At 46.0% G+C, this 18,855-nt stretch overlaps 2 protein-coding genes across 3 annotated transcripts; one reads left to right on the top strand and one right to left on the bottom strand.

Annotated features, from left to right (window-relative positions):
* Positions 1 to 784: 784 nt before the first annotated feature.
* Positions 785 to 14,449, bottom strand: tubgcp5 (tubulin gamma complex component 5). Of its 2 annotated transcripts, XR_003978917.1 has the most exons (24): positions 14,096 to 14,449; positions 13,947 to 14,000; positions 13,588 to 13,696; positions 13,393 to 13,489; positions 12,690 to 12,769; positions 12,052 to 12,187; positions 11,604 to 11,721; positions 10,903 to 10,992; positions 10,461 to 10,554; positions 9,436 to 9,709; positions 8,433 to 8,635; positions 7,397 to 7,512; positions 6,816 to 7,090; positions 5,629 to 5,827; positions 4,799 to 4,987; positions 4,263 to 4,445; positions 3,864 to 3,948; positions 3,655 to 3,775; positions 3,128 to 3,282; positions 2,538 to 2,663; positions 1,963 to 2,051; positions 1,639 to 1,739; positions 1,346 to 1,453; positions 785 to 1,279 (listed from the first exon to the last, which is right to left on the bottom strand). XR_003978917.1 is itself a non-coding variant. In XM_030372984.1 (23 exons), the coding sequence occupies exons 1-23, from the start codon at positions 14,227 to 14,229 to the stop codon at positions 1,407 to 1,409; spliced, it is 3,075 nt and encodes a 1,024-aa protein (XP_030228844.1). In that variant the 5' UTR covers positions 14,230 to 14,449; the 3' UTR covers positions 785 to 1,406. The 2 variants fall into 2 exon arrangements, 1 of the variants encoding a protein (XP_030228844.1); XM_030372984.1 differs by having other exon boundaries at positions 785 to 1,453.
* A 276-nt stretch (positions 14,450 to 14,725) lies between these two features.
* chst7 (carbohydrate (N-acetylglucosamine 6-O) sulfotransferase 7) lies at positions 14,726 to 18,361 on the top strand. Its single transcript, XM_030372985.1, has 2 exons — positions 14,726 to 16,167; positions 17,391 to 18,361. Exon 1 carries the CDS (start codon positions 14,742 to 14,744, stop codon positions 16,131 to 16,133), a length of 1,392 nt encoding a protein of 463 aa, XP_030228845.1. The 5' UTR covers positions 14,726 to 14,741; the 3' UTR covers positions 16,134 to 16,167; positions 17,391 to 18,361.
* The last annotated feature ends 494 nt before the right edge of the window (positions 18,362 to 18,855 follow it).

Raw genomic sequence — 18,855 nt, 5'->3', positions numbered from 1 at the left:
GCGGTGCGGAACACTGCCACTAGGGACCTGCGGGATCAGATGACATCAAAGACATTCATAGTATCATTTGAGATCAGGGCTAACCCTGACTCCAAACAATTACTCAATGTTTTTACTTGCCTTCCAAGATTCCATGCGTTATGTTAATCCTTAGTTGGTATATAGAGTGAAATAAGATTATGATATGAAGTAATATGTATAATTCTGTGATTAAGAAATCACATTACTACTCAACCCAAACATCTGTGTTGAATCTGAGGTGTTTTTTTGTCTGTGTTTTTGTGTAAATGTAAATGTTATAACAAACTTACTGCAAGGTATTTTGTGTCTTACGACACCATACATACATCAGTAGCTATCAACATTAATTGTTAATGGAGCTGATGTTGTACCGTTCATCAGACTACATTCCCTACGCTCTGGCCATAAATGTATCTTCCAGTCAGGACCTTTGAGCTTTGTTGAGAAGTAGAGTGGGCACATATAACTCATTCACCAAGAGAATACACACATTTCCAAACATTCATTTCCATCCGTCTATAATCTATTGCCCTATCTCTTAGGGATTCTGTGGTTTGTTCTTCTCTACTGCGCACATTTAGCATTATTTGTACTGATTTTCCTCAAATTATTACTGAAATCCTATGATGTTAATAATATAATTAACTCATATAAACATAGGCTGAGGTATCCAGAAAAGACAAGGGTCTACAACTCTTTTCCGACCCAAAAATGTTAAATAGTTTAAATAAAGCAACAAATGATCACCATTATGACTCATGAGTTAGTGGAAAAATAATTTAATATGATCATATTTCAACAATGCAATGGAAAAGCAGGTAAAACACAACATGAAATGGTATCGAAAGCTTTGCTGTTTTCAAGGGGTTACACATTACAACCAAGTCTTAAATGTTCATAGAAACAGTCTCCCTCCCTGTGCCTTATTTTTTCTGTTTTGGTTAACTTCACGTCCTTCAATATGAGGTGTGGGGAGGGGCATAGTCTCTTGCTGTAGAGACGATGACATCACAACGCGGACATCGTTGCGGTGGCATCACATCAGGGCTGTGACATCCTGACTGTGACATCCCGGCTGTCACATTGCCATCACAACTGTGACATCAGAACTGTGACATCCCAAATGTTTAAATTGCATCAAAACTGTGACATCACAACGGTGTCTCACAAATGTCAAATTACATCACAACTGGGACTTCAGGCCTTTGACATTGCCACCAGGACTGTGACATCACAACGTGGACATCACGACTGTGACATTGCCTTCAGGATTGTGACATCACAACTGGGAAATCACGACTGATATTGCCATCTGGACCGTGACATCACAACTGTGGCATCGCAACTGTGGCATCGGAAGGGCGGTGACCTCCAGAATGGTTTATTCAGCACTGTTCGAAGCCCGCCATCAGCGACAGGGCCAGGGACTCCACTGGGAACACGGGGTCAGAGGTCAGAGGTCAGGCAGATCATTCAACCGTGTCAATAGCAACATTCACTTTTTATCATTTGGGGAGACTTTCATGGAACCCAACGACACTAAGCAGGTAAATAAACATATTAAATATATAACAGTAAATATAAAGTATAATAATATCACATGCATTCAGTACTCACGGTGAGGGAAGGAACCCCGGCAGACGGCCTTGTTCAGTATGGTCACCAGGAACATGTGGCAGTTCTTAAAGTCAGACTCCATCTTGTCTATCGACTCAATCCTGAAATTCACAGTGCCATTTCATATTGTTTTTATCTTGGGCCATCCTGTAATAAATACATTATTCCACAGTTTGTCATCAAAATGCCATAAACTTAACTTTGAGTGGATGCCCATGTTATTCAGAAGAAATTAGGGCAAACCATGTGTTGTTATTTTACCTTTAATTAGAGCCTATTGTAAATCAAATCAAATCAATAATGTTTTTTAATGAGCTCACTCACTTCCAGGCTCCGAAGCCGGCCTGCCAGCGGTCAGAGAAGATGAGGACCAGATTGAGGACCTTCATGATGGCTTCCTTCACGAAACTGACCTGAGGGAACACAGCAAAGGAGACAGTTTGTGACAGATGCCTAATGCTCTACTGGTTCTTCAAGGCACTGTAAAAAAACAAAACTTAAAAGGTGACATATTATACCACTGGATAGATGAGCAACGTTTTATACAGTCCACTGGGTAGGAGGGTAGACTGATCTATCCAGCACACATATCGGTGCCACGCCCACTTGTGATGTCAGAAGGGGCAGATCTTCCAAAACGGCTTGTAACGGCTAATCACACTCACACCTGGTGGTGTCACCTTTAAAATCAAAAAATTGTTTCACCTAGAGTCTCACTTGATTTTATGGGCAGATGTGGATTGGGGTAAAATTATGTGTGGGGATGCAGATGCATAAAAGTCTTCCGAAGTTGGGGTCGCAAAGATGGTCAGACAAAATAATGGCGGCACAGGCCCAAACATTTTGGGAAACCCGCGTTGCATGACGTGAAGCCGCCAGTCTCTCCGGGCGTGGGCTACCTTCTCTCTGAGCAGGCAGCGGTCGTGGATGGTGGACAGGTATCTGTAGTGGATCTTGATCAGCTGGTCCAGGTCTTTAGCCTCCTGGACCTGGTGCTGGAACTCCAGACCGGTGCTGTGCAGGATCTAGGCCACGTTCATAGGAAACACAGTTTGAATATTAAGATAATGGAGAGCATGTCGCTAGTTTATTATGGAACATAGAGTGGTCGTTTTTGTTACTTGATTTACCAAAATTCATTAAAAACCGAATTTTGCATTATCTTTTGATTTATTTCGTCATAATATTTTTTTCTTTTCATTTACTAGTTTCTCTTTAAAACAGTTTTCTGTCTCTTATAAGCTGTTACATGACATCACTCTTAGCAAAAGACAATTTTACAAAAAGTTTACAAAAACGTGTGTGTACAGTAACCCATGACATTTCCTTGAACACACTTTTGTTCTATGGTCTATGATTCTTTTAATGAATAATAATGTTACCAAATTAAAATTTAGTCAAATCATCATTTCTAGTGACCTCTGAAGATAGGTCTAGAATGAAACAGAATGGCCTGGCCTGGTGCTAGTGGCCCTGGCCCTGGCCGTACCCGGGTCACTATGTAGTTGTGAAGGCTGTTGACGAAGTGCATCAGCTTGACCCGCAGCAGACACATGCGGTGGATCTGCTGGTTTATGCCCTCCTTGGCCGACGCCCCCTCCCCGGCCACGCCCCCTTCTGCTTTCTGAGTGGCTGACGTAAGATCTAGAGGAAGTAATAAGCAAATTATTGAGGATAAGAAAATAAATGCATTGTAGTCATGCATTTTGCGTCACATTTTTTTCATTTCCATTTTTCTCTGTTGTTTTGAACATATGGTGTGTATCCTTCTATGCACAATACACACTTTGTTCTCTTACTTTCTGACAAAAAGCTGCCATTTAAATAATGCAAGTCAATTATGTACATATTATGTATACATTCAGTATTTTGGGGATGATACAGCAGTATTCAAATAAAAGAGAAGAAGGTTGTGGTCGAACAGATGAGGTGACAACATTTTAACCTTTTCCTGGAAGCCCTGTATCTGACTGAGTACTTGAGTGTGTAGTGTACTTCAAGCTACATGCTACTTACCGCTGAACCGGACCGTGTCCAGGCAGTACTTGGCCCATTTGATCTGCAGCAGCAGCAGGAACACCTGGTTGTAGATCCGCTGGCACTCGCTGCTGATGACGATGTCCACGGGCCAGGGGACCTCGGGGGACAGAGAAGAGGGGAGGGTGTTTATTCAGGGGCGCTGGGAGACCCGCGGGAGATGAGAACACACCCGGTGACCGGGTTACCTTGTAGCTCAGGGTGAGGACGTCCAGGTTGTGGACCGGCTGCTTCTTGCGGGCTGGTTCACTGGTATCCAGGAAGATAGACAGCCTGGGAAAACAGGAAAGGGGTTAACTCTGGGGTTTTGGGCAACCTAGTCAATCTAGATTGAACGTGACATACACCAAATCTTGCTTATCTACATCCATCGAACGTTAAGTGTATGTCCTTAATAACAGTCTATATGTTTATGAACTGTGTATATGTCTTTAAAACGGTCTGTGTTTATTATCCATGATATGTCTTTAATAACAGCCTTTGTGTTTATTAAATGTGTATACATAGTAAATAGCATACGATAACTAACTTTGTATGTGTCTTGCATAACAGTACGTGTTTCCATTAATATCTCCTGGGTGCAGTACCTGCTGCTGTCCTCTGGGTGTCGCTGCCCCACCGCCTCCTGCAGCTGAGCGTTGAGGAAGGACAGCTGCTGCCAGCTCTCCTTCTCCAGCACACGCTCGAAGATGGCCGTGTAGAAGTCGTACATGGTGTCCCCGGCCTCCAACAGGAAGTAGTTCCTCATCGCCTGGAGGTACTCCAGCAGCCTGCCAACATATCAACACTTTTAATATTGTATGGACAGCCAGCCTGATCGAGCAAAGCTTCAATGGTCAAAAGTTCCCATGAAGGGTTTCTAATTAAATTGAATGTAGCATAATGCAGACAAAAGTCTGAAGGTCACATTAAGGCATTCCAAACCATTCGATTTCCTATAGCAGAACATAGCAAAGCCTAACCTAGAATCATGTAGCTTAGCTTCATTAGTCAAAAGGAGACTAATGTTATAACAAAAAGATAATTACATTAAAAATATCTATTTTTTTATTATTTTTTAATTCACTCAATAAACCCCCATTTCCCTTAGCGCGACCGGAGACTAGCTTTAGCCCCTGCTCACTTGTAGTCCTTCTTGAGCGTGGTCATGAGGTTCCCGCAGCACTGGATGTATCTTCGCTGGATGTGGGGGTACAGGCAGGAGCGGAGAGTCAGCTCAAAGCTCTGGCACGTCACAGACTGGGAGGAGCGATCCACGATGAACTCCCCGCCGGAGAAGCGCTCGTGGAAGTCGCTCTGCTCCAAGTAAAGCCTGGGGGTGGGGAGGTGGTGATTAGAACTAGGAGTCAATAATGGCTGTGTAACACCTGAGGTTCAGGGAACTGCAGCCAAACTGATGAAAGCGTGAATATAGACGTTTAATGGGGGAGCTGAATCACAGGGGTCTCACTAGTTGGTCTGGGGTCTGGATGATGGCTCAAAAGTGATCGGTGGGTCCTTTGTCTTGGTTATGTACTTGTGAGGTTGACAACCCAGTCAGTGTGTGAGTGTGTGAGTGAGTGATGAGTAACCACATTTCTCTTGTATGACGTCAATGACGGCAAAATTGCAGAGGGATCCACCCCTCTGCGTTGCCTCGCAAGATTTCCTCCTTGTTAATTAAGGGAGTGTTTTCATTCCCTTTGGGGGGCTTGGGTTAGGAGGTGTCATATATATATGGCCTGTAAAGCCCTTTGAGACTGTAACTGTGATGAAGAGCTATACAAATACAATTTAATTGAATTTAGTCTTCCTATCTAAAGACCGGTGGCTCTTCCAGCACGTTCTCCAAACCTCTGCCGGTGTCTAATCTAATGTAGTCTGATTTAAGGGCGGGAAATGGAGAGCCCCCACCGGCAGCCAATCCATGGTTACAGATCGGATAACCCCCTGTGACCGATGGCGACCGCTCACCTGGCAAAGTTGATGGCGAGCAGCGGGTCGTGGATGTCGTCGATCTGCAGGTGCTGCACCACGATGGACTGCATCTTGATCAGGCTGCGCTTAGTGGCCTGTTGCTCGGTTACCGCATCCAGGGGCGAGTCGTCCCGGCGACAGAGCCGCGACTGAACCGACTCCAAGAACAAAGTGTACAAGCTTTTCCTCTCCGCGTCTAGAACACACACGGACACACGTGCACGCACATGCAAACACAAACACACACACACACACACACACACACACACACACAAGTTTATGGCTACAGCAAGGTGCTAGAGCCACTGCAAATAATTTTGTTCACTACCTTTTTTAAAAAGAATTTGCCAATGTTAGTGAGGATGTTAAACTAAGAAACTGATGATAAACTACTACTGATTTTACTTGCTGAAAAGTGTACATCCCTTTACAATTGTACATGGTACATGGATATGTTACCATAAAAAGGCTACTTTTAATTCCTGTCGTGTGAAATAATCATGTGAAATTGTTATAATGATTATATATCAAAAATATATAAATCACTTTAATGAAGACCATCTTGGAACGGATGGCCCCTAGTTTGTGAAAACCACTAACCCTGGCATGTTCTATAAAGTTATAAAAATAAACAGATTGTATTCTCCATTATCTTTCGCTGTGAGTTCCTGCCTGCTACTAGCCTGGCTCCGCCCGCCTAAGTACTTCCGCTCAATTAGAATTTTCCTTCAGTACTAGGTCTGGGTCTGCGGTATGTTAGTGGGTTTTCTCGGTCTAAATTTTCTGCGTCCAATCAGCGAACAGAGGGAGTGGCCGAGATCAATGACGTTAAAGTCAGCTCTCGTTGACGGACATCTTCACGCACGGTGATTGGTTTGTTTACAGCCTGCGCGCAACATGATTCCCGGCCAAACGTTAGCGATTGGTTATGGCAGATCCAGAGTGGCACTGGGCAGATCCAATAGTTTTGAACTTCAACAGACACCCACCTTCAAGTGAGTTAACGTTCCTTAATTGAGTAGGTCCAGACTCTCTGTACAAATTAAATGAAATACGAGAGTCTGGTTGGACCAGGCTAGCCTGCTACCACACTTGCGTAACAAAACTGCGCACACCATTCTTACTTTGTAAAACCCAACCGAAGAAATAAAAATCAAAGTCGCACATGTCATGCCTCAACTCACCTCTAGAGGCGCTGTCGGCCGGCACGCTCTCCTTGCAGTCCAGGTTCTTGAGCAGCTGCATGCTCTTGCCCGCCATGATGATCTGCTTGAGGACGGGCTTGAGGAAGGAGACCATGGTGGGCTGCCGGCCCCCGGCCCCGGAGGTCTGCTCCCCGGCGGAGCTCCCGCTGCCCGCGTCATTCATCCGGTCCTCCCCCTCCACGGGCTCCGAGATGCTGTACAGCGTGTAGGTGGCGTACCAGAAGTCCCGGTGGTTCACCGGCACGTCCTTGTTCCTGGAGGGAGGGGTTAGGGTTAGGGCTCAGGGGGCAGGGCTGTATGAATATCAATTTGAGATATGCATGCATAAATGATCCTTTAAGATAAGATGGCAATGTATTTATTTTCTGTATTATTATTTGGGTGTTTTAGTCTTGTATAAAAAAAATATATAAATTCCTGTGACACGCACATTTCTCATCTATATATATCAATTTATATCCTGAATTTCCTGTCTGGGATTATTATTTCCCTGAGGTGAAATTCCGGTTGACAGAGAGCAGAGAGATCAGTCGTGTAAACAAAGAGGTCCCAAGGCTGACCTCTGAATGATGAACTCCCGGGCGGGGTCGAACAGCTGTCCGTGAACAATCCACTCATCCACGATCTCCAGGTACGGACGAACCGTCTCCGTCCACAGAGAGAACAGCAGAGCCACCTGGACACACAGAGGGGAAACATGTTCACAATAGTCTACTCGAGTCGGTACTACTCCCAGACGAATAGGAATAGGATTCACATAGGAAACTGTATTTAGAATAGGGATTTTAACTACTTTGTACCAATATATATATATATACATATTTTATGTTTCTATATTTAGAAATTCAAAACAGTGTCTTTAACCACATCAAAATGGTTGCAATCAAAGCATGTTTTGCTTTCTATTCTACTCAAGATTCTAACTACCCCGGTCACGCACTAATATGCAAATATATGCAAATCAGACAGCACATTCACTTCAGAAGGGAACATATTGGGTGGGGGAGGGGAGAAGGTGGGTAACCAGGGACCCTGGACAGGGTCACAAGTGCAGGTAAAAGGTGAAAAGAGTCTGGCTGCCAATTTTTCAATGAGTTCAATAATAATGGTGAATCAAACCTACTATTAAAGACCTACATTTGGCCACTCAGTCATTAAGCCCCTTTCATCCAAAGCAACTTCAGTGAGTTCAGGTGTCACTAAAGAGCAGGCTGGAACTACAGAGAACCTTGCTATGGATGACTCCAGCTTAGGTTGAGGCCATTGACATGTTAGCAAAACTATGTGAATTAATAGGGGATTATAGGGATTACAAATGTTGTGGACTGCCAGAACTCCTGAACCCTGAAGGGCTCCACACACACATCCACACGGTAAGATTAGGGGTGAACCCTAAAGCTAAACATATGTCGGGCCATAAGAGGCTGTGGATGAGCGTGTCACATGGGCCGTCCAAATTCACACCATGTTCAGAAAGAGTTTCCCACGACGGATCATTTTTCACCCGAGACCACGGATGATGGACCAAACCAAAGAGCTCTGGATGATCCCTTATGACCCCCTGACCTCATGACCCCTGACCCCCCTGAGTCTCACCGTGTGCTCCGAGGCCTCGCCCACGCTGTCGTACTCTATGATGGCCTTGTAGAGCGTGTTGAGGAGGTGGGACGCCCGCACCACGTTGGTGGTGTCCACGGGAACCTCGGCCACGCCCGTGCAGAAGACCTTGTGCAGGACGCGGATCTGCGCCAGGTGGGGGCGGAGCCGGACCAGCACGGCCGACAGAGTTACCGTCTCGTCTAGGTGGAGCAGACACACACACACACACACACACACACACACACACACACACACACACACAGGTTCACATGTGCACACACACCCACACATACACATAAATTGACATGTGCATGCCCCCCCCCCCCCCCAACACACAGACACACGCAAACAATTTAAAACAATTGAACTTTAACAATTGTTTCTTCTTACTTTTAGCCAGGGTGAAAGAAATCGACAGGCCCAGTAAGTGAGTGATTTCACGGCTGTTGGCAGAATTTAAATAATGTTTTGCTTTAGGTGAAATCTGATCTAGTTGTTTAACATTCACCACCAATATGCAAATACATGCAAAAACAGCTATCGTTAACGACAAGTCACTTCAAATTCGCCTACAGTGAACTTGTATACAAGGCAAGCCCCCATGGCAAAGCTTTAGATGTTTCAGAGGAATTTTAAGACACCCCTCTTGATTCAGACAGGTTGACCACTGTTGGCTGATACACTAAGAAAACCTTTCTATTATAAGTAGTGCATTCCTGCAGGGGCCATTCTACACAGTGTTGATTCGACAGACACTTATTTCAGCTGCTGGCCAAGTTTGTGTTTGAAAATGACGTGCTTACGGATCCCTAACACAAGCAACATGATTGGGTGAAACTCATTTTAAGCGAAAGAAGGTGAAAGCCAATCAGTGCCCATCAGACTTTAGATATTCATCAAAGGTCTGATATTAGATATTAATCTGAAGTCTGATTTTGAGACCAGACGAAAAAGACTCTTTTTTGTGACCTCACAACCCTTTTCATCTACGAAGACCCACCTTTGCCGATGAGCTGCTTCTCTATGGTGGTGAGCTCCTCCCGGAAACTGGAGAAGTACTTGTAGAGGGCCCACACGAAGGCCTGGTAGGTCCGGAAGGGGGGCTCCCGGCACGAGGAGTGGGAGGAGGAGGAGCAGTGGGAACCGGAGGAGGAGCTGGGCGGCGGGGGTCCGGGCTCCGAGGAGTGGCCCGTGACCTCGTCGATGAACCGCTGCAGCCTGAAGACCGCCTGGCCGTACACGGCGATGTCATCCAGCACCGAGCGGAGGCAGCTCTGCAGAGGGAGAGGACGGGCTGTCAGTGTGGACCGTGGCGCGCTGCTGTAGGATACATCAGGTTAGGGTTCATGTATCGTGAACTGAATATATATGCATAATGTTTAAGACGTTTTTATCTGACCTCTGAGCAAAAAACAAGGAAAATCTGATATTTGCCACGTCATGTGATCATTGATCAATATCCTTGATGACGCCTAGGCCAATATCATACAGATCCATATCTGATGAGACATAACATATTTTTACACCATCCTTAACTAATCCGGACTACAGACTACAGTGGACACAAAGTAACAAGTCTAAACTGAATCAAGCATTTACTCATCTCTGAGAAGTTCTCAACCGCAGATTTTTTATACAGTTGTATTAAGGTAAAAAAATAAAATTAAAATAAAAGATCGCAACAAAAATGACAGAGGTCCAGACCTCAGTGACCTCATAGCTGGCTACGTGCATGCCATCGTCCCAGTGGAAGTATTCAAAACCACACCACACAAAGTAGTATGTAGTAGCTGTTTGTACATACACAGATATATATATAATAAATAAGGTCTCTCAAAAAAAATGTAATACGAAATATATATTATATTTCACTTTGAAATATCGATAGGTTATAGGTCAACAATCTCCTGCGACCCATAATATGCATTATCCGGTGATAAAGCAGATCAGGAGACCCGAAAGGGGGCCCCGACCCACGGGTTAGGAACGGGGCTTCTAGAAGGTTCTAGAGGAGGAGGATCTCACGCTGGTCAGATGGGTCACCACTACGTCGTTCCTCACAGACACCTTCCCCTCGTGGAACTGGAATATGAAGAGCTTCTTCACCCCTGACAGCAGCCTGAACACCAAGGCAACAGATTAGACGTCAGGACACGCTACAGAGAGCAGGGTTTTTTCAATTTGAATTGACAGCCTATACTGTCAATAATATCTACCTCAACTGTCAATAATGTTAACATTATATTAAGTGCTTTTTACTTCCCCGTATTGTGATTAACTTCTGTGTTAATTGTACTCTTATTACGATTTTTCCCTTTTAGTCCATATTCAAGCAATGTCATTTAATTCCTACTTATGTATTGTGTACTTGCTGCTGTTAAACCTGAATTTCCCATCCAAAAATAAATAAAAAGAAACATCTAATCTTTTCTTACTTAAAGGGCCAGTGTTCAGTGTTCCTTCTTACCACAGCGTCTCGCGTATCACCTGCGTCTCCGTCACAAAGGCCTTGTCTTCAGGAAGATACAACGGGTCAGTGTTGTACAGGTACTGGTCCCTGTTCAGGAAATGAAACAACCCAAGCGTTACCACCGAGCCAAGAACACCTGACCCCCTTGTATCAGAGCCCGTGTTCGTGGCACCGACTGCACTGCTTTTTTCAGACAGCTTAACCTTTGTTTGCCTGTCTCTGGGTTTGGGTGGAGGTTTTACTTGTCGTTTAGAGAGTTAAGGGGTTGTCGTATAATGTGGCATGTGAAGCCCTTCGATACTGGAACTGACACTGAAAATAGGACTGGGGGCTATACAAATAAAATGGACTTGACTTGTTGCTTGGAACAAAGGTGTGTTGTTCTCTGAACTTGTATTTTCCTTCCTCTTTTTGGATTGGCATGTGGTCTAATGCAGCCAGGCAAAGCCCTTTGAGACTCAGAACTGAAGAAGTCTTTTCAAATCAAGGGGCGAGTTTCCGAATACCGGAGCTTCCAAAAAGAATGCGGAGAACTTTGAAACACTAATAAAGGGATCATAATGGGATTACTCAGCCTAAGCGAACTATTGTGCGCACGTCAATTTACAGAGGGCAACTGTGATGTTAGGTGTTATTAATTGAAGGTGACTTATGTCATGCAGGTAGCTACGGTAAGGACGAGCGAGGGTGTCACATACCAGACGTTGAGAAGGTTGGAATGCAGATGGAGGCTGTGGGGGAACCGGGAAGCGTGAGTAACCCAATACGGGGTCACCACATGCTGCTCCAGCCAGGCCCTGGCATCCGGCTCTCCCACTGAGATACAGTAAGACAAGCAACACTTGGTTCAGAAGGAATTTAGATTAACATGTATCAATGTTCAATGTTCTGAAATGGGATAGTTTCAACAGACCATCTACTGTGGCCAAATCTAATCATCTATGCATGTTCTATAGTTTTATTTGGTCTGTCTATTTTATATATTCAGGGTACTCACTGAAAACCAACACAGACACACACGTCCACGCTCTCACGCACACACACGTCCACGCTCTCACGCGCACACGCGCTCACACACACACACACACACACACACACACACACACACACACACACACACACACACACACACACACACACACACACCTGTCCATGTGAGGGCGAGTGCCTGGTTAGTGTTGTCCTGGTCCTCCTGGGGCGTTCGGTCTACCTGAATACCCGAATCCTCTCTGCTGATTGGCTGCTGGGGGTCCTCTTCATCGCTCTCCTCCTCTGACCACTCCTGTGACATAGAATAAAATAAAGTACAATAAGTGCAATAGAGTAGAAAGAGAAAAGGGTAGTAGAGCATAGGGCACAGTAGAATAAAGAATAAAAAATAAAAAACACAGTAAAGTAGAATAGAATCAATTGTATAGAATAGAATAGTGTATGATATAATAGAGATGTTTAACTGGGATCTAATACCAGAACTACCTTTCTTTATGAGTGTAGAATATTCTTCTTTTATGTAAGATTACTACTACTTTATTATGAGCTATATGCTATGGTAATGCTAATAATAACTGTAGTAATATCTTATAACAGTTGTAGTTACTTGCTCATTAATGAATCATTACTTATTACCAAAACAGCTAGTTGTAATTATTCTGTTGTCGCATTCGTTACTTATTAATTAATGGCTCTTTAGACATTACAACCACACAGAGCTCACTTCACACTTGAACTAAAGGACTCTGTGTCTCCAGCTGACTCTGAAGCAGTGATACAGAGGGGGTACTGACCGGGGTGTCAGGGTACGGCCCACACTCCAGGTCTTCATCCTCCATCAGGTACTTTGCCCAATCAAAAGTATCCTTCACTTCTACAACGACCACAAGAATAAAAAACATTAGTAAGCTTCAGGGTTGGTCAACATGCAGAATATGAATCATTAAAGTTGTATTAAGTACGATTGAGCCCCTCCAAGTGAGAAGGCAGGAGACTTTCAGAATCAAAAAACTCAATATCAATATGTCCACCCGAACTGGCTTTTCAACCATGTGACATGACCTAGCAAAGCTGGGCTGGCTGGATGGCGAGAATGGTAGGGGGCTTTGGGAGTGTCGATAGTTTGATTCTTGTAAACAAAGAGAGAGATACAGGCTGGTCAGCCATTTTTATTTGATGAATATATCATTTATAAAATGTGATTTATTGATAGCATTATTAAAACTAATATGATCAGTGAGCAGTATTTACAGATATCTCCAGGTGTGTTAAACTACGAGCTAATTCAAATGTTACAATGTCTTCGATTTCATATGAGGATAAAAAAAATCCATTCCAATCTGTAAATCATAAATAATAACATACAAATATATTATAATTAAAATAAACAATTGCTTTCTTACATATTGCCCGGGACATCACGATAAACGCCATTAAGTATTATACAAAAGCATGTATAACGTAAATGTAATAATTTTATAAAAGTAGTGGACATACCTGCTTCTTTGAGCCGGGGTCTCTCTACATACTCTGTGTTTGTGGGGGGCCCCGCAAGCAGAAGCATCATGGACAGTATGCTGTAATGAGCATCTGTCTGCAAACAAATATATACATGTTAACATAAACAACATATAAACATAACGCAGAGGAAGCCATCACCGGCACTTGTTTTCCTGCAGAGCATAATAATACCTTAGTGCCGTCCACGTTCATCAAGGGCGAGTTCAGGAACTCGTCGGTGAGGCGAGCCCATGATTCAGCTTTAGTTACGTCCGAGTGGATCATCAGCTTCTCGTATATCCTAAAAAACAAGAAAAAACAACACTATTTAGGCCTTCTATGTAGCCCACGATTTTATCCAAAGAGACTTAGTGGCTTTGGTTGTCAATAATAAGGCGGTATGGGGTTTTAGGTATCTTAATCAAAGAGGTCTACAATACAGGTAGACTGCGAAATTGAGTTTGAACCAAGAACCTGTCAGCTTCAACAACATAATAACCATACTATCCTCCCCCGACCCATCGTTCAATGCAATAGAACAAATCACTGACCCATTGATGCTGCGGGTGACTTTATGGCTGTCGACGTCCAGGTAATTGTGGAACCTGACAGATGAATGACAGACATGTGAGTTAGTTACGTCAACAACGTGGACCATCATAACTGAAGGACTACAATCCAGATCATGTTAGCAACTCACTTGAAATTGGACCATGCGAACTTTAATGCCAATTGGAAGTTCTGGTCATTCTCGTCCTCGATCCCGCTGGCCCATCTGACCAGGGTCTTGGTTTCTCTCTCGGTATCCTTCTCGAACTTGGTCCAGTGAGCCATGATGGAGAATGCTCTAGAGGACTGCAAACTAAAAACAGGCTGATACCTGACTTGGTCACTGGCTTGGTGGCGCAGACTGCATGATATCACATCATAGTGTGCATCTGTATTAGATAGAATATACAATTGCTTGATTTGAATGCCTCCAGTGTCTCTTTCTAAAAAACATAACAACCGCGCAGTGCGCCTCACTAGTAAACTTCCTGTGATACAGTGCGCATGCGCAAATCCAAGGGGACAGTAAAAGCTATAGCTTTTCATTTTTCAACATCAAAATAATTCCAGCGTAATACGGCAAATATTGAAAATAATGTATCTTCGTTATTCCGCATGTCAATGTTTAAAATGTAGATGGGATCTTGTTTAGTACATAAAACACATTCCCCCATGATGCAGCGCGGGTATCTGTAGTCCGAGCAAGAGTGATCTGGTCCGAGCAAATGGAAAGGGGGCGTGGTAAGGCTGCTCTCCCCCCTCCCTCTCGCTCTCTCTTTCTCACACGCTCTCCCTCTATGTCTCTCTCCCGTCGCGCCTTTCTCTCTGAATTTTCTCTCACTCAACGGCAGAAGTTGTGTGACGGAGTTCACACCACAGAGCGGCCGGGGAAAATCTCACGAGCAGCAACAAGACCGCTCGGGGAAATGAAGAGGAGGCTACAGAAGAAATACTTGATTTTAATCCTCGGTTACTCGGGCTTGCTACTGCTGGTTCCCTATATCTTTGACTACGGCGGCAAGCCCACACTTGTAAAAAATGGACAACAACAGCCCAAATGCCCCGACCTGGAGAGCACCATGGCTCTGTGGAATAACGGCGAGCGGTCCAACAGCACCGCAGACACGGCGTACGAGTACGCCGCCAACCGGAGCGGCAGGGCTCGGACCAACATCTACCTGCACGCCACCTGGAGAACAGGCTCGTCGTTCCTAGGTGAGCTCTTCAACCAGCATCCCGACGTCTTCTACCTGTACGAGCCCATGTGGCACATCTGGCAGGCGCTGTACCCGGGGGACGCGGGCAGCCTGCAGGGAGCCGTGCGGGACATGATGAACGCGCTTTACCGCTGCGACTTCTCCGTGTTCAAACTTTACGCAGGCTCGCAGAACATCAGCACGGCGTTCATCTTCGGATGGAAGACGAACAAGGTGATTTGCTCGGAGCCGCTGTGCAGCGCAAACAAACGCGACGCCATCGGCATGGTGAAGGAGGACCAGTGCGGGAAGTGTCCGAAGAGGGACATGCGAGACCTGGAGAGGGAGTGCAAGAAGTACCCGGTGATGGTCATCAAAGGAGTGCGCGTGTTGGACGTCAGTGTGCTGGTACCTCTGATGAGGGACCCCTCGATTAACCTCAAGGTCCTCCAGCTCTTCAGGGACCCCCGAGCGGTCCATAACTCTCGCCTCAAGTCCAAGCAGGCCCTGGTCAAGGAGAGTATCCAGGTGCTGAGGAGCAAGAAGCAGGCGGACAAATTCAAGCGGCTACTGGTGCCCAACAACCGGGTCAACCGGGCAGAGAACTATGTGTCAAGCGCCATGGAGCTGATCTGCGACAATTGGCTCAGTGACCTAGTGTTGGAGACGAACGCGCCTCCGTGGATCAAAAGGAACTATATCCGTGTACGCTACGAAGACCTGGTACTTCACCCCATGCAGGAGCTTCAGAGGCTCTTCAAGTTTTCCAACTTGTCCACTTTCTCCGCGCTGGACGAGTTCGTGTTGAACATGACACACGGGCAAGGCTACTCCTCGGATAAGCCCTTCCTCATCTCGGCAAGAGATGCCAAAGAGGCCATCTACGCCTGGAGAGAGCGCCTGAACGTTCAGCAGATCCAACAGGTGGAGGCCTACTGCAGCGAGGTGATGAAGCAGCTGGGTTACCCCAAGAACAGCGTGGATAAGACGTAGTGGTGGACTTGTCGAGATGGATGTAAGGATAAAGGTACGGTAGGCCTACATGTCATTTACACATATGTTGACAAACTGTCACAGTTCCTTGAAATACAAACAGAATGACTTAGAGGTTGGTTTGGGCTTCGCTTCTAAAGAAATCCAGAAATGGTGTCAGTTGTGTTGTTATTGGACTTTCATGTATTTTTTTTAATGTTATTTATATGATATGCAAATAACCCTCTGAATATTGATCAACTGATAATATTAATACTTTACAGCACTGAAGGGCTGGACATAGGCCCACATTCAAAGGAAATTCTTCATAGTAAATCCCAACCAAAATTCCCTGGGTTATTAATAATTCATTTTTGCTTGAGCGGAGATCCTGCCTGTCACAACTTCTTCATTGGTATTGCTTAATTATTGTTGGTGAGCTGAACTTTGTACTTTTCTCTTTGAATCACCCCATAATCCATTTATACATCTGTAGATCTTTCACTCTCTCAATTTATGAATCATACATTAATATTTATCAAAATATTAAGTAGCCTGTTTAGTTCAACGTAATAAAACGGTTCTTGGTTGCTCCAGTTACAAGGACTGTCCTTCCAGTTCAGGAAGTAAAACTGAATATGAAGGGCATATCAGCAGCACCAATCAGACACAATGACACGTCTGTAAGTAGCCCTCTGGTGGGCAGATCCTCACAACAAAGTACCTGATTTAAGTGGCCAATAAAGAGCCTATTGTTTCCACATGGCCTGTGTTTGGGGCCACTCACGGAGCGCGTATAGGATGGCCAGTGTGGCAGCGTGGCGCCTCCAGAAAGCTCTGCAGGGAGAGAAGGCCCTCATTGTGTTCAGTGCCCCGGTAAGGGCCCGTCTTGCTGGGTTCTTGTCAGCGCTCGGACCCCGCAATCTGAGCCTTCAAATGCCTGCTGGCCCCAGACTCCCCCCCGGTAACACACACTAGGTGGGGGGCCCCTGTAACACACACTGGGTTGGGGCCCCTGTATCACACACTGGATGAGGCCCCCATTACACACTGGATGGCGGGCCCTGTAACACACACTGTGTGGGGGCTGGTGGTAAGACCTTGACCTTTGGACACCAAGCCGGAAAGTTCAGAGAACCCAGAACAGTCTACTTGTAGTCCAGCTTGAGTCTGCAAGGTGCACCAGCCTGCTCCTTAAAATGCTCACGCTAAGCTAGGCTTCAGCTCGTGGAAATGAATGTTAATCTCTCTGTTAAGCACCCTGCATCTCTGTTGCAGGGGCCATCAGGTAAAACAAGTGAGGGCTGTCGACCGGTAGCTGTACAACGGAGGAGGGGGGGTCACCCATTGGCCCAACACCAGCCGGCCAATCGAGCCTGGAGGAGGCTGAAAACACCCAGGAGGAGGAGGAGGTGTGGAGCAGTAGGACTGACCACACTGTTCATTCACCACCACGGCCCTGGAGCCGGGCTCTCTGTGGGGGCGGAGGTAAACAGGAGCCCTGGCCTCTCTCAAATGGACCTCCTCGGGGCTCCTGAACCGCTCGCCAGAACTAATCCCTCTTCAGGGCCCCTGCCCGGACGGACCAGACGTGACCCAGAGGGGCCTCTGACAGGGACTGCCGACACAAGCGTAGCCTAGCTAATGTACCGGCGTGTCCATCACGGGGCCTCCTGACTCACGAGCAACCCCGAGACGGAAACTCTAGGGGGCTGACTAACAGTGTGGTATCAGAGGAGAGGGGGAGACAGGGGAGGAGGGAGGGAGCGGGGGAGAGAGTGGGCTGGGGGGCAAAAGGCAGGAGTGGAGGAGGAGGGGGAGAGGAGGAATAGAGAGAGGAGGAGAGGGCAGTGTCCACTTTTACTACCTCGTTTTTGGTTCTCCAAATACGATTCAGAAAACGATCGCTTCACTCCCAGTTCCCAACCTGAACCATAGTGGCCTCACCCAAACAGACGTAGTCCGGGGGGGGGGGGGGGGCTACATCTGTTGGACGTCAGACTACAGCTGAAGGATGCAAGGACCAAGAGCACGGAACAATTGACACCTTTGCAGTGTGAGGACCACTTTAGTCTTACATGGGGTTGTTCCTGTTTGAACAAAAATTCTTGGACTCTAGAATATGCTATTCTTATGTATTTATTCTATATTTATTCTACATTATATTTGAACACATCATTGCGAGAGATGCGAATTGCATTGGAATGTCGAGAATAGTGTTTGAATAAAGTTACGATACAAGACCGTTAGAGACCCCCCCATACTTTCTGACGGGGGAGCTCAGTCCCCCCCCCCCGGCTCCCCCATAGTTCCAACACTGGGAGAGGGACTGCGAGGGAGAGGTGAGGGGTGTAGAGGGGAGGGGAGGGGAGGGGAGGGGGGAGGAGTGGAGAGTGAAGAGGCAAAGAGTGGAGTGGAGAGGGGAGGGTTAGTGGAGAGGAGGAGAGAGGAGTGGAGATGGCTGGGAAGGAGACGAGGGGGAAGGAGACGAGGGGGAAGGAGACGAGGGGAATGCGTAGAAGAGGCTGAGGGAGAGAGGGCAAGGAGAGGAGATTGGGGCTGGGGCCTGAACAGGAAACTGCTTCTCCAGGTCCTGAGGAATGCGGCAGGGTGGTGCGGAGGTTAAGTGGAACCAAACTGACCAAACATCTCACATTCACGTGAAGCCCACTCACACCATGAGGAGGAGGGCCCCTCCACTCTCTGCATACTAGTGCAGGTTTTGGCAGGAAGACGTGGAATC

The sequence above is a fragment of the Gadus morhua genome, chromosome 12 (genome assembly GCF_902167405.1).
Source record: "Gadus morhua chromosome 12, gadMor3.0, whole genome shotgun sequence".
In the NCBI taxonomy this organism is placed as follows: Eukaryota; Metazoa; Chordata; class Actinopteri; order Gadiformes; family Gadidae; genus Gadus; species Gadus morhua.
This window is presented reverse-complemented; position numbering and strand designations above follow the sequence as displayed.

Bases quoted from the DNA above. Each gene is read 5' to 3' on its own strand.
- chst7 (XM_030372985.1), top strand. From the start codon at position 14,742: ATGTCTCTCTCCCGTCGCGCCTTTCTCTCTGAATTTTCTCTCACTCAA.
- tubgcp5 (XM_030372984.1), bottom strand. From the start codon at position 14,229: ATGGCTCACTGGACCAAGTTCGAGAAGGATACCGAGAGAGAAACCAAG. The intron at 14,001-14,095 runs GTGAGTTGCTAA...TTCATCTGTCAG, and splicing joins TTCGCATGGTCCAATTTCAA to GTTCCACAATTACCTGGACG. The intron at 13,490-13,587 runs GTATTATTATGC...ATTTGTTTGCAG, and splicing joins TGAACGTGGACGGCACTAAG to ACAGATGCTCATTACAGCAT.